Source organism: Sphaerodactylus townsendi, linkage group LG06 (assembly GCF_021028975.2).
Source record: "Sphaerodactylus townsendi isolate TG3544 linkage group LG06, MPM_Stown_v2.3, whole genome shotgun sequence".
NCBI classification, from domain to species: Eukaryota; Metazoa; Chordata; class Lepidosauria; order Squamata; family Sphaerodactylidae; genus Sphaerodactylus; species Sphaerodactylus townsendi.
Genome location: NC_059430.1, coordinates 83,847,533 through 83,862,424, shown reverse-complemented (window position 1 = coordinate 83,862,424; position 14,892 = coordinate 83,847,533). Strand labels below are relative to the sequence as shown.

Genomic DNA, 14,892 nt, shown 5'->3' with positions numbered 1-14,892 from the left:
ATACACATTATGCAAGTGTCATCTTTTTATTAACAGGTTAGGTTCATTCAAAGATATGCTTTTTGAGCAGAGCGCGCTGTAGAGAACTTCAGACTGCCGGGGGTGGGAGATTGTCTGTGTCACATTTCAACGCTACCCCTTTTAATAAAAATATTAACCATTCCCACGGTGGCCTCGTTTAGCATCATCAGGGAATCAGTAAGGTAGGGGAAGCCTGATCGGCAGTCAGAGGTGGCTTGGTCCCCCGTACCCCCTTAGCCGGCGGCACGTGCCCTTGGATGAGGAGGGCAAAACTGCCCTGCTCTGGATGCGGCGGGGAAACACCCACCGGCCAGCCCACGCGCCTCGCAGTGTCGCCCCGTCGCCTCCAAAGCAGGGCAATCTTGTTTCCCCGCCTCCAAGGGCTCGGCTGCACCTCTCCTGAGGCTGCGCGGCGCATTCGGCTCTGGAACCCTTCCCAAACAGGAGGCAGCCGGCCTCCCTACGAGCTCAGGCCGCCGCCGCCACTGGGGGCTCCGAAGGAAGGAAGGGGCGAGCGGTGACGGCAGCAGCTGCGGCTGCGCAGGGCGCTCGTCACGGCCTCGGCTGGACTGGCGGCTGGAGGAGGAGGAGGAGGAAGGCGAAGGAGGCTGGCGGGCGCCTGCTGTCCTCCCCGCCTCGGGGGTCGTGGCGCAGGCGAAGCCCTTGGGAGAGGCAGCGGCTTGGGGACTTGTCACGGGGCTCCCGCGCCATCCGGCTTGGCGGGCCGGCCCGGGAGGCGGCGGCGGCGGCGGCGGCGGGAGCGGCAGGAGCCTCGGGGCTCCCCAGCGGGGCTGGCGGCGTGAATGAAAGTTTGGTCCGAATTCCGCGCCGGGTAAGGAACAAAAGCAGCCCGCGGGCGCCTGGCTGAGCGTCTGGTTGGGGGACATTTCTCTCCGGCTCCGCCCGCTAGGCCCGTGGGGACCGCACAAGCCCCTTCCTCTGTCGGCCCTGAACTGTCCGACTCTCCCTAAGGACGCTCGCATCTTTCGGAGGGAACCAAACCTCCCTCTTTTGGCTCCCCGCTTTTGTTCCCTGACCTCGGGATTTTGCAAAGACTCTAATGCGCCTGCAGGACTCTACTCGGCGGAAGCCCTTCCGTATATTCTATCCCGCTTATTCCCCTGTTAGTCCGGGCATCGTCCCCTTTCTTTCTGTAGGATCCCCCTCAAGTTTTTTTTTTTTTGACAGTCTCAAAGAACAAATGATCCGTCACCTCCAACTTCTTGAGTCAGCTTCTAACATCTGCTGGCCACGTTCCCTTCCCGCTCCCTCCCTCCCCGATCCTGGGGAAGGGGCGTCCGCAGGAGCCCTCCTGGCTGACTTTGCTTACACGGAGCCCCTAACTTTTGCATGGGACTGCGCCTAAGCCAAGAAATTGAGGGAGACGGGAGATTCTTCCCGCTGGCCTCCCCTGACCTCTTCCTTCTCACCCGGCCCCTCCTCCCCCTGGTGACTGCTGTCGCTCTTGCTCTGCCTGTGTTTGATTGCCCTCAATTCCCTCTCCCTCCCCTCAAAGGAGGATATTCCCTGCTGCAAACAAGGAACAAAATCTCAGCGGGGTGGTGATCTAGTTTTCCGTGGAATTTTTTCTTTGGATCTGATGCCTTTTGCTCTTGGCTGGCCTTTCTCTATTACAGGAGGCCGTTTTCTTTTTGTGGCTTTGCCATTCTTCAGTGGGCTAATGTTGGTGTGTGTGTGTGTGTGTGTGTGTGTGTGTGTGTGTGTGTGTGTGTGTGTGTATGTATAAAGTGTTAAGGGTATGCTAGGGGATATGAATGTCGAGGTATGTAGTATTTTCACTGTGGGGCGGTGCTGTGCTGTGCATTGCATCACATCACATTCTTTTCCATGTGATGTAGGTTTACCTAAACTTTGGGTCCTGTAGGGAGAGTTCTGTCACTTTGGTTTGGGTGCTTACTGGAGGGGCTGGGCCCTCCCCCCCCCCCCCGCCCCGCATTTTGTAACACTAATGAAAGGACCTTATGCTTTGGGTTGAAAGTAGTTTGCCTTTCTCTTTGGCTTTTCCATGAGGTGTTGGCAGCAAAGGGATGATTTGTTGGGTCTTGCAGCATGTTGAGTCTTGCTTATGAAGCAGTCGTTGGCTTAGTATTCCTTCAGAAAACAGCACCCGCATGAGTATAAGTATGCCATTATTGTCACTTGCACATAACTCCCATTTCCCTGAGGAACCCTATCTGTTGATGTCCGGTGACAATTAGAAGTTTGTATCATATACCCTGTTGTTCTCTTGGTGGTCATTTTGTTTCTGAATCTTTCTGCTTTGTTTGTTATCTTGTCACAGCTGAAACTTGGTCTTGGGTGATCTAAATCTTCACCAAGCTCCTTGGAACATGGGAGACCAGCGGGCTAAATAATACTCGCAGGTTAAATCTGGTTTTTGCATTTGCTAAATATGTCTTCAGGGTCAGACTGTAAACTGTTTCCTTGCATTGGTCTGGAGAGTTTTGCTTTCAGTTTGGGATGGCATTGCATCTAATTTTTTGTTGTGGTGGTGGCAGTGTTGTGTAGGGATGTGTAAAAGGCCTGAATTTAATCAGTCAGTGGAGATTGTCACAAATTATAGTTATAGGAAGCTCACATAAGTGATAACAGGATAACCCTGTTTTATTCCCTATCTTGCTGCTAAAGAAGTGATATAGGCATGTGCTGCAGCTTCCTAGTTCCTTTGTATCCCAACTTTGTAATAGATCTGCTTTTGTCTTCCATTTGGGGGTAAGTGCAAACTGGGATTCTGTCAACTAACCAAAGGGAAGGAACTCTGTATTTATGTTGACCAAATTTTATATAAATTACGGTAATAGTGTCTGTGAAAATGTCACAAGTGATGAAGTTGAATCTAAGTGCATCTTTGAATTTTTTTTAGTTGAGGAGCAGGATACAACTTCTTTAATTTCATTTTTTAAAGTTTAACTATAATTTTCTGTAAACATTCATCTACATTTGTTAAGAAGGGATTTCTGAATTGTCTGACTTGAAAACTGAAATAAGCAAATCCCACTCTTCAGATGTGCAACCCTGACTTGTACTCTCTACAGCATAGGTGTCAAACTTGTGGCTCTCCATATGTTATGGACTACAGTTCCCATCATCCCCTGCCAGCACCTATGCTCTACAGCCTTTTGATACAGCTAATTCAGTTTATTGTATGTACTGGCCTTGACTCACCGTATTGTAATACTTAACGGTACAGTGGTGGCCTAAGTAAGAGTCTAAAATCATAGTTGTGTGTAGAGTCCCAAATACTTTCAGTTGTGGCAGAGTTGGTTTGAAGCTATGTGATGTCTGTCCCAGTCCGTAGGTGTTTCTCCTGATTTGGCTTGTTACACATAGTGACCATGGGAATCTCCTCCTGCTTCTGGAATTTCTCTGGCACTTGTGTTCTTTTTAGGAGTCAAGGGGGAATAGACAGTTTGGTGTGGACAATTCTTGGCTCCGGTGAACAAGAGGTGCAAAACATAATTTGGTTCAATAGTGAACACTGAATCTTGGTTATGTCTTACCTAACAAGCATTTAATGTGTCAAATTGTCTTTGGAAGGAGACCTGTGCCACCATTGTTCTTGTGCACTCATGTGCACTCATCATTCTGTGCTGCAAAGCTCCCTGTGGACCTGCCTTAAGGGCCAAAGTGTACTTTACACTCAGAAGTGTGTAGCTGCAACTTTTAAAGGAAGGACGCAGTTAAAGAACAGTAGAGGAGGGTGGGAAACTTAACACTTCCCTTAGCATATCAATTTGCATGTTCACGTTGTCTCCCCCCGCCACACATAGCAGAGCCAGTGTGGTGTAGTAGTTAAGAGCAAGTGGACTCTAATCTGGAGAACCAGGTTTGATTCCCCACTCCTCCACGTGAGCAGCGGAGTCTTATCTGGTGAACCAGATTTATTTCCCCACTTGTACACATTTCTGCTGAGTGAACTTGGGCTAATCACAGTTCCTTGGAACTCACTTAGCCCTACCTACCTCTCAAGGTGTCTGTTGTGGGGAGAGGAAAGAAAAGGAGTTTGTAAGCCACCTTGAGTCTCCTTGCATGAGAGAAAGGGAGTTATAAATCCAACTCTTCTTCTTTATTCTTCCATGGGGCTTCAGAGGAAGCAAGCTGCTTATGGAGGGTAATTTGGAATAGAGCAGGAAATAGCAGGCTGTGAAGAGAGTTTAAATGTCCACTATACCTCAACTCTTCTGAGATCTCAATTGTGCCCTTGCAAAGTGATTCTTAAAACAAAAAGGCAGTATGTTTGCCTCTGATGTGTTGTTTGGGACTGAAGGCACATGGCTATACTTTCCTTATATGGAGCTGCTTCTCCTGCTGTCCCCATACCCACCTGTAAGGCAGCCTGGCCCAAGTAGAATTAGTCAGTTGCTTTATGGCAATTGCTTGGTTTTTTATTTTAGTTGCTGTTGTCTTGTTAGAAATGGCAGTGGTGGTGCCCATGTAAGAGGAACAAATAAGAAGGGGAGTCAAAGAAGCACCAGATTTGCAGTGGCTCCTTGAGTTGCATTAAACCATTCACTGGGTAGAATCCAGTCAGTTTCCCCACACACAGTCTCACATAATTCTCCTCCATACTGTTTCCCACGTGGTGTTTGAATAAGCAGGTCCCATGATCTCTAATATAGCTTCAAACAAACACTTCCCCCACCCCCCACCCCTCGGTCTACTTTTCAACAGTGGAAAAGTTGTGTAAAACCAGCCCACTGATTCTGGTCTTGGTTAATATTTTCTAGGTCTTATGACGTGGATGGGACTTGAATCTCAATTAGAGGGAGTGGTGATGGGCCTGGTGGTTTCCTGTCTCCTTAGTGTGGGTGAAGTTGTGGGAACACTTACAAAGGTGATTGCAAAGCTGGCCAGACTACTCCTAAGACTTAAACTGAATGAATGTTCTCTAGGCAATTACATGTTGCTTTGGACTGGGATGGGGATCAGATAAAGCACCTTCTCTCCTTATTGAGATCTTTCCACTGACTGTGAGATTGGAGAACACCAAGTGAGCCCTGTAGCAGATTCAACTAAGCCCAAATAATCAGACAAGACTGTTGACAAGTCGCTCACATCCTTTGGTATGACCAACATCTTGGTATAGTATGTTTAAATGGTGGGACAAGAGTAATATATAATACATGTTTGCTGAAGTGAGGAGCAGTGAAGAGCAATGAAGGCCTAAAGTTGCATCAGCTTTTTTGTTGACTGCTAGTGATCTAGGAAGGCAAGTTTGGGGCAAGCCATTTGTATGTCTTATGGAGTTTCCTCAAGCCAAGAAATTAATGGTGTAGATGTCCTGAAATGTCGAAATGAAATTCCAGTAACTGACTTACAGTGAGCATTCGCTGTTGTTCCCCACATAGAGCCAAGCAGATCAGCAGGGGAGAAGCAGAGCCACACAGTCTTTGTCATACTGAGCAAAAGAAATTGCTAATGAATTTGGTATATGTGACCCTATGCTTTTTGTCCCAGCTTCATCTGAGCCTGATGACCTTCAAAGAACTCAAGCACTCTTGCTCTGAATCCAGTTCTGTCTGGTTTACATTACTTGTGACACATCACTTGAACAAAATTCTTCTGCCACATATTGATAACTCCTTACCAATATTTTGGAATTTAGTATCAGGCATTCTGCAGAAAGAGGAGGGTTTTTTTTCTCATGGTGGGGTTACAACAATATTTCTTAACCTTTATTCCAATGCTTACCAAGTACACAGCGTTATCATTGACTGTCTCCCAAGTCACAAGTGAAAAAAAAAGGACATTGAAACAGCACTACAGACAAGCCAGTTCTATTTATATATATTTATGATCCCTGACCTGGATAGCCAGGCTAGCCTCAGCTCTCAGATGCTCTGCAGGATCAGCCATGGTTAGCATTGGATGATATTAGGTGGTTTGGATCCCAGTTGAAGAGAAACATGGGAAATAAATGAAGAAAATAAACAATATTTTCTCAGTTACATTCAGCCACTGGGGTGGAGAGAGAGGGGTGAAGCAATCCAAATAAGAAAGGAATGAGAACGAATGCTTAGGCTTTGTTTTATTGAATGGTAAGAGCTTAGGGTTTAAGTCAGAGACTTCACAGAAAAGGTAGACTTTGGATGGGGAATTTAAAAGAAGAGACAGGTTATCTGTCTTACACTCAGTGTTCCATGCCAGTATTTTTACAGAGTCCCTTTATTGCAGTCATTAGCATTGATCTTGCACTGGAATTATCCAGGTTCAAATTCCTAGTCAGCTATGAAACTCAGTGTTGGTTCAGAGACAGACTCTTGGCTTTCACAAGCGTGTTAGATAAAAATGAGAGTGGATGAACAGCTTACAACCATCACATATTGTGCTGTCCTGAGTCCTTCGAGTGTGCAATACATATTTAATACTCATACTATATATTGTTAAAATCATGTACTAAATGACTCTTTCATTTTTTCTTGTCTAGAAGGAGCCACAAAGAACTGCTGTTTTAATTTACTATAGCTAGTCATAACGTAATTTATGCAAGTGTTTTTTGCTGGAAGAGTGACACAGTTATGTTTGTAGAATGTGGTTGCATTTATCTTCCTCCTTTCTCCTTGCATTTTTCTTCCCCCCTTTCCACTTCAAGCAGGTAATAATGAGATGTCAACTTATAAAGTTGCTTTATTTTACTGGAACATCTAACTCATCCCTGTTGACTCTAACTAGTAGCAGTAGCTGGAATGGAGACAGGCTTTCCTATGGCTTCAACTTCTGGAGTAAAGGGAGGTTTTTCAACATCTAGCTTCCTGTGGTCCTGTAATTGAAGATGCTGTGGGTTGAACCTGGAATTTTCACATGCAGCTGATGGGCTCTTCCACCAAGCTTCCAGCCCAAACCTACAGAACCTTCCAAAAGTGGTGTTTTTGCCGTTGGCAGTCTAATTTTGTCAGAAAGATGCACACGTTATCCTTGAGAGTTTGCTTCCATCTTGATAGCGGAGCAGGATTGTTTTTGACTGGCATTTTGTTCAGCCGGTTGCTTCCTATTGGAACTTATCAGCTCTCACTTGCTGTGATTTCTGCAAGACCTTCATGTATTGCTGGACAGGTGAAAATATTGAACTGAATTGCTGGGCATGTGAAAAATATGAATTCAAATATTGAATTGAACTGCTGACAATATTGAATACATGCATCAAGATTGCCTTTTACATTTTGTAAGTTTTTAAAAGGCTGTTTTTAATTTTCTTTCCTTTCTTGGGCAAAGATGGATTTCCCCATCCAATTAAGCAGCTTGTTTTAGTACAGTTATGTACAGCCTGCCAGTGACTCTTGCCAGAAAAGTAGGCCTGTTCTTCTGGAAGTGGCTCTGAATAGCACCAGTGAATAAGCCTACTTTCCCTTCACTAATGGGTGTTAATGCTGTAAGCAAGAAAAGCAAATGCTGGCTTTGCAGGCAGGCACTTCAGGACCAGGCACTAATTAGATTTGTGTATTTTTGTACTCTTAAGTCTGTCACAAGAGGTCAGAATGGATGACAATGTTGTAAAAATGCACTACAAAACCATTTTTTTAAAAAAAGTTTAAAAATCCTCCAGAGAAAGTGTTGGTCCAACAAGTTTGTGTTGTATACCGTCCTGAGCCCTTTTGGGATAGGGTGGTATAAAAATCTAACTAATAAATAAATAAATAAAATGCATCAGTGAAAAGGCAGATGCACTTCGTGCAGTTCTGCATGTGTAAGCAATAGTGCAATGACTGCAGTGACACAGAGCTCTTCGATGTAATTTTTAACATGGGGTGTGCAAGCAACTCTTTATACTTTTTGTTATGCTGTGTCTCATGCCTGTGAGAAAGAGACTGGGAATCCAATTGCAAAGAATAACTTCAGCACTTCCTCTTGCAGCAGGACTGTTGCATGCGAGGGAGTCTTCCGTGGGATCCAGCCAAAGTTCAAAGGATTGCATAAATAACCATTTTAACTCAAAACAATTGATTAAGTCCAGTGAATGGCTGCTGCAGCTCTGTGTGCACTTACCTGTACTCAGATGTACTTTTGAGCAAGTGTGCTTAAGGTTGGGCTGCATGATGAATTTGGAAGCAAGTTCTCTTGACTTCAGCAGGACCCCTGAGTTAACAGTTGGCTTTGTTATTGCATGGACAGCTGATTAGATTTATGTATTTTGGATCCGGTAGAGTTTGGTCTCCCTTCTCTTTTTTTCTTCCTTGTCTGAAATTGCTTTTGCATGATTGCGGTGTTCAGAAGGTTTGCACTGTGTGTCTCTTCCTGCCATAGCTTTGTCATTATTGCAGCTTCCTTCTTTTGCTCACATTATTTTTGCTCTGCATTCTTTTTAAGTGGTGAATTTGCACCTATTTATCTAGGCAGGGAATGTGAATAACTTCATTCACCACATTCTTTTCATAAGAAAAGATAAATTTGCGTCATAATCTTTGAGCTTGACTGTATCATCATATTATCTTAGTGATAAACAATCTCATATATATTGTCAATATGTTGACATAAAAGTACAGTTGAGGAAATCTAATGTTGATTATGAGCTGTCTATTTGATCTTCAATTCCAGAAGAAGGCATATCTATACAAGAGGCTCAGAAAGATTTGACAGATAAAATGAAATGTAGTTGAAATGCATGAGCCTAAAAGGAGGAACAAACCCAAGTTTCTTTCTCTCTCATATCACCGACCCTTCACGTTAAACAATATTTACGTGCCAGAGGGTGACCTAGAAGGGCTGTTTTGGGTACTGCTCTTCTTATTAACCCCTAAGAGTCAGACAGCCAACCACAACCCCAGTGTTTTTGTATCTTGCTTTGTGTTAGAAGCCAGAGAGATGGTAGGGTGCATGGGGGCCTAAAGCTGCAGAATGACCACCTGCTGGAAAACCTTGGAAATGGAGTGATAGCTGGGAAATTGGCATCTTGTTTTGAGCAGACTCCAAATGGCTGTAGATTAACATCCATCCGGCATCCTGCCATCCTTGAGGGAACACATTGATTATCCCAACTGGCAAGGGCCCAGTTTATCTCACTCAGCTTTGACTAGGCGGGATGGGTGTGGGAGTCGCATGCATCAGGTTGCTTTCATGCATAAGTGCAGCCTCTGCACTAGGGAAATGTGGTGCATTCCTAATGAACTCGGGAGCCTGTCAGCTTTGACTCAAGACTCTGGGCTGGATCCAAGCTAGATTGTCCAGTGACAGAATAGAACTGACCCCCCCTCCCAACAGATGTAGTCAACAGATGTTGACCCCCTCCAAGGAATGACATGAAGAGGGGACTTCAGTGGGAAGGAGAAAGCCTCAGAAATTACTGTTTTAATCTGGATTCTGCCCTCTCTGCTCAAGTGTGGGTGATTTTTGTTTGCTGGTTAGCTGGAAGGCTGTCTTGGTTTAACTAGGTCATCTGGAGTAGCTCTTCTCTTTCTCATGGCACTTTGATGGTTATGGCAGTGGTGGAGACAAATCTCCCTGGCCAACTTTTTCTGAAAGTTTTTTTTCAGGTGCCACCTGTACTGTAGTAATTGCCCTTTTGTTTCATCTCCCCTGGATTCTCTATAAAGCCAGCATAAAGAATTCTAGCTCTGTGTTGGGGCTTAGATTCTAGGAACATATATCTTTTGTGTAAATATATATCTCTTGTGGAACAAATGGGATCCTTTTGTGGAGCATGTTGTTATTATAGTTCTCAATGTTTTACTTACTTTATTTATAGACCCCCCCTCAAAGTAGATTTCAAAGCATAAAACAAATTACATCAGACAGTTTAGGGTGGCTGATAAATGGTATAATAGGACTGGAATTGCAAGATTTAAAAACTTTCAGAAGCTAGCCATGTTGATCTGGATTTGAAACCAGGAACATCTTTAAGACCAACAAGATTTTTGGAATATAAGCTTTTGAGAGTCAAAGTTCCCTTTTTCAGATACCAGAACTGGAAAACAATGCAGACAGAAATTGTCTATGGTCATTGTGGCGAACCTATGGCACTCCAGATGTTCATGGACTACAATTCCCATCAACCCCTGCCTCCATGGCCAATTGATCATGCTGGCAGGGGCTGATGGGAATTGTAGTCCATGAACATCTGGAGTGCCATAGGTTTGCCACCACTGGTCTATGGCATGACAGAAAATGGTTTACAAAGGTAGAAGCTAGTGCAGTAAAAGCAATGTGATGTGTATAGTAAACATTGCAGCAGATTATTACCATTTTATTTTTATGAAAGCATTGTCTTGAGCTGTTCTGTTATACTGTACTTGGCCACTCTGCTTCAGTGTTCAGTGTGATACAGACTTTGAACAGACTGATTAAATAAGAATGGAATTGAACAAGACTCTTCTGATTTCTGGAGACCTGCATCATATGTTTAGGGACCTTGAAATTTTCCAGCCTAAATGTTTCCCTTGCAGTTCTCTATGCTATAAGGAAAGTTAGTAAATATTATCTTGATCAATTATAAATATTTTGTTTCTGGCCTGGCATTACATGAAAGCCAAGCTAAAACTCACTGTTACCTTCCTTTTCTCTGCCTTATCTTCCTCCTTCGTCATCTACTTTCTCTCTCTTTCTGGGAAAAGCACCATCTCTCCATGATCTCTAGCCAAGGCCTTTGCTTTCTTCTCCATCTACCCTGTTGCTTCTTCCTCAAGGAAGGCTATTCAGACTACCTGTTAATTTATTTCTTTACTGATATGTGACAGGGGAGCAGTGAAGAGATCAGGTCGTTTGCCATTCAATTTTAAAGGATTGCCTCTCCGTGAATAGTCCCATGAAAGGGGGCTCTGTTGTTCCTAGCAGGGACCATTGCCAGTACCCCATGTTTGAGGAACAAACTCCTGGAAGAAATTATATAGCACAGTCCCCAATAATTTTTCCAAGTAATTTTGTGAGTCATTCAGTACAGTTCAACTCTGTTGGCAGAGTAGAAAAGTCCTCTTGAATAATTCAGTTTTGGATAGTCTGTGGAAAGCCATGAAAGTGGGAGTATGACAGAGCTAAAAAAATAGCATATAAAAACTCCCTTTCAAGTAATTCTGTTCCAAAGCTAGGAGCATGCAGAAGCATTATAACCTGCTGAAGTTGCTTCCCTCTCCAAACCTTCCCTTCCCAAAACTCCACTCCCAAATCTCCAGAAATTTCTTAACCTGGAGCTGTGGAAGCTCACTGGGTGATTTTAAGCCTGCTGCAGCGACCTCACAGGGTTGATTGGGAGGATAACATGAGGATAATGATTCAGGCTGCTTTGTGTCCCATTGTAGAGGTTGGTGTGGAGGAAGAGAAGTAAATAAACGTCAGTAACCAAAAATGGGAAGGGGGCAGATAAAAGGTGGGTTGGTTGGTCGATAGGAAGGTGGGAGGCACAGGAAAGTTAGGTGCCTCCTGCAAGTACTTGTGGTTCCCTGTTTTGAAGCAGTGTTCTTTCCAACCCAGTGGCCAGTACTGTGCAACTTGGCTGACCCATACTGGATTAGAGTTTTTTTAGAGAGAGGCTGCCAGGGGGAGGAAAAGCAGAGCAGATAAAAAGGTCTGTTGGGTAGTAAGGAGAAGAGAAGGAAGCGAGAAAAGGAGAGAAGAAAAGGTCTTTCATGGAAGAAATGCAGGAAATGGGGGGGGGGGAAATAAGATTTCTTCAGCTCCTTGTGGGTATACCTGAGTGAGTTACCAAAAAACAGCTGTCATATGTGTTTCTCTATTTAACAATCCAGTTACCCAGTGGTCTTAGACAGAGTGAATGTTACAAATACCACTGCCTGTTTCCATCCCACGTAAAAACCACTGTTGCCAAAAATTTACCCAGAGCCAAAGTTAGATGAAGATAGGTATCAGCAAGCAGGAAAGGCATGGAAACAGGGGAGACCTTGGAGACAATACCAGCTGTTGTCACAGATTTCTCAAAGGGGCAGTCAGCAATCAATAAAGAAAATATGGGATAAAGTTTCAATTGCAGCAGACTCATACACACATAATATCACTCTCTCAGCAGCGGCGTAGGAGGTTAAGAGCTCGTGTATCTAATCTGGAGGAACCGGGTTTGATTCCCAGCTCTGCCGCCTGAGCTGTGGAGGCTTATCTGGGGAATTCAGATTAGCCTGTGCACTCCCACACATGCCAGCTGGGTGACCTTGGGCTAGTCACAGTTCTTCTGAGCTCTCTCAGCCCCACCCACCTCACAGGGTGTTTGTTGTGAGTGGGGAAGGGCAAGGAGATTGTAAGCCCCTTTGAGTCTCCTGCAGGAGAGAAAGGGGGGATATAAATCCAAACTCCTCCTCCTCCTTCTCCTCCTCCTCCTCCTCCTCCTCTCACAGAGTGCTCACTGGAATCTACCTAACAAAACAACAGCCTAGCCAGAAGAAAAGCCTTCCAATAGTTTCGGACAGACAATTGATAAATATAAGGTGGAACAGTAAGGGGTGGGGGGCGGTACAATACCAAAAAACTGTAGAGCAAACTCTACAAGCCCTGCCAAGAACCTACTGACATTCTGGTATCCCCAGTGCTCTGGCTTAGGATAGTCTTGCAGCCTGTGAAAGAATAGACAGGCAGAATGGACAACCCTAAAACACAAAGTTTAGATTCAAGAGTGGTCTGTCAACATAAAGATCTGACCATAAGAAAGACAGGAAATTATTAATATCCTCAGAAAACAAAACTGGCAAATAAAGGTGAAAAGCCAGCTTCCAGGTTTGGCACTCTAGTGGTCCCAAGCCCAGTTCTTATTGGATAACCACAGAGGCAACACAATGAGGAACTCTGTTGATTCTTACAAAGAGAAACTTCTAAAGGCTGCTCAATAGAGCTATTGTTGGGATTTTGCAAGTGTCTGTTACTGCTCAGTTATAAAAGGTTTTGCTGTTTATATGTAAACAAATTGCTGAAGTAGCTGTTTATGACCTGATCTATTGATTAGGTATTGGTCAGTTAGATAGCCACTGCTTACACGTTAGTGAGCATGTGCATCTGAAGTTATAAAGTTAACTCTGTTTCTTTGAACGGACACGACACCACCACCACCACGACCATGGGCATGAGACAGCAGATGGGTACCAAGATGTAACCAAATATATAGTAATGTAGATGTGTAACAGGAAAGAAAGGATTTCTTATTTTATCTCCATGTAACCCTCCCTTTATAGTTTGTAAACTCATATATAAAAAGCAACTGAGAATCTGTCTGTTCTGTTATACTTTGCTACTATATATATATATGCCCAACAACTATCCACTCCAGTAATCCAAATTGCCACACTATATACACCTAAAGATTTGAATTGCTGTAGGGATATACTGACCCCTGGTACAACAGCAGTGTAATGTTTTCTTCCTAGGAGCAACAGAACTATCACTAAACTCTGGGGAATGTTTTGAATTCCCCAGGGTTGCTCATCTGGCTGGATGTTCAGTGTAAAAAACTTGAGTGTGGCAAGGGTCAGGATCAGGCCTACCAGTATGAGTAACATAATCAGATAGTAACTGTGTGGGTGGCCTGTTTAGTTGCATACGTCTCTGAAAGCCGAGTTGCTCAGCATCTTAATCAGGTGATTTCTCAGATTCATTGTGCCATGTGTTTCTCAGATTTCAATTGTTTCTGACTGTCTCTGGAGCTATAGTTAACCTTCTGAATGAAACTAGTTTATCTTACAATGAGTTGGATCCAAAGGCTCTGCTCACAAAACAGATTTTTCCCCACCTCTTCTTGCTGTCACCCATTGTTCTCCTTGAAATGCTGCTATTGGGGGTTGGGGCATTCTTGAAACAGTATGGTGTGTGGTGTAGAAGTTTGCATGAGGGAGGGGGAAAGGGAAAAAACTGCCTGCCTTCCACTAGTGGAAGACAACTTTGGAACCCCTTGCTAGCTTCAACTTAGTCATAAAAGCTTCCCCCTTCCACTGGCCCCCTTCCGCTGGCCCCTTTTGCTGGCCCTTCCGCCGGCCTCTACATCTGGGCCTATAACATCTATCTAGACCTACCGTTCTCCCTGGGGGTGGAAGAATTTAATATTAGCCACTGGGCGCCACCTACACCTATGCCTATATTTATTTTACATTTAAATGCTAATGTTTAGCTAGTTTTCGCTGCTTTTATAAGTTTTAGCCTATTTATGATGTTTTAAAATTGTATTTATTATCTGCTGTACACCGCCCAGAGCCCCTCGGGGATGGGGCGGTCTAGAAGCCCAAAGTATAAATAAAAAATAAATAAAATCTTAATGTGGTTACATAGAAAACCAAGCCATAGAAGGGTGTACAAGAATGGTAATGGTTCCAGTGTGGTAGGAAGAGTGATATGTATGATGCCTCCTCCCATCATCTACTCAGAAATGTGAAGAGGTTTTTTCTTTTTCTTTTTTGAGGGAAAGCGGTTAATTAGCTTTGAGGGAAAGTTGTTAATTAGTGGTGTCCAAGGGGACACCATTTTCATCTTTCCTACATAAAACAGGAAGAGTTTCTTCATGAGGAAGGGTGGTTCAGCAGGCATCTGCAACCCATCGTGGACTGGCGCTTTCTCCTGTGTGCAAAATATTTCCAACGAACTTGATTACAGGGCTGTGGTATTTACTATTTCAGGAGGGAAGCCACGTTAATCTGTAGTCGCAGAACAAAAATTGAGTCTTAAGACCAACAGCATTTTCCAGGGTATAAGCTTTTGTAAGCCAATGCGCACTTCACACTTAAGTGAGCTATAACTCTCGGAAGATTATACCCTGGCAAATGTTTCTTCTTACGGTGCTACTAGATATGAATTTTTATGGGTAATTTTCTGTGTATCACAGCCCAGGCCTTCATTGAATCAATGATCTTGTATGTTTTCACTTTAAAAATATTGATCACTGATGTGAAGTTGACATGCCTTCAGTAACGTGACATATTGTGTAGCATTGTTTGT

At 43.9% G+C, this 14,892-nt stretch overlaps 1 protein-coding gene across 1 annotated transcript in view; it reads left to right on the top strand.

Moving 5' to 3' along the window:
* The first annotated feature begins 379 nt into the window (after nucleotides 1–379).
* Nucleotides 380–14,892, top strand: part of GRAMD4 (GRAM domain containing 4) — a 102,334-nt gene continuing 87,821 nt past the window's right edge. Inside the window, exon 1 of the mRNA XM_048501590.1 lies at nucleotides 380–853. Coding sequence (XP_048357547.1) covers nucleotides 825–853 — 29 coding nt within the window. The 5' untranslated portion in view covers nucleotides 380–824. The remainder of the gene's footprint in view (nucleotides 854–14,892) is intronic.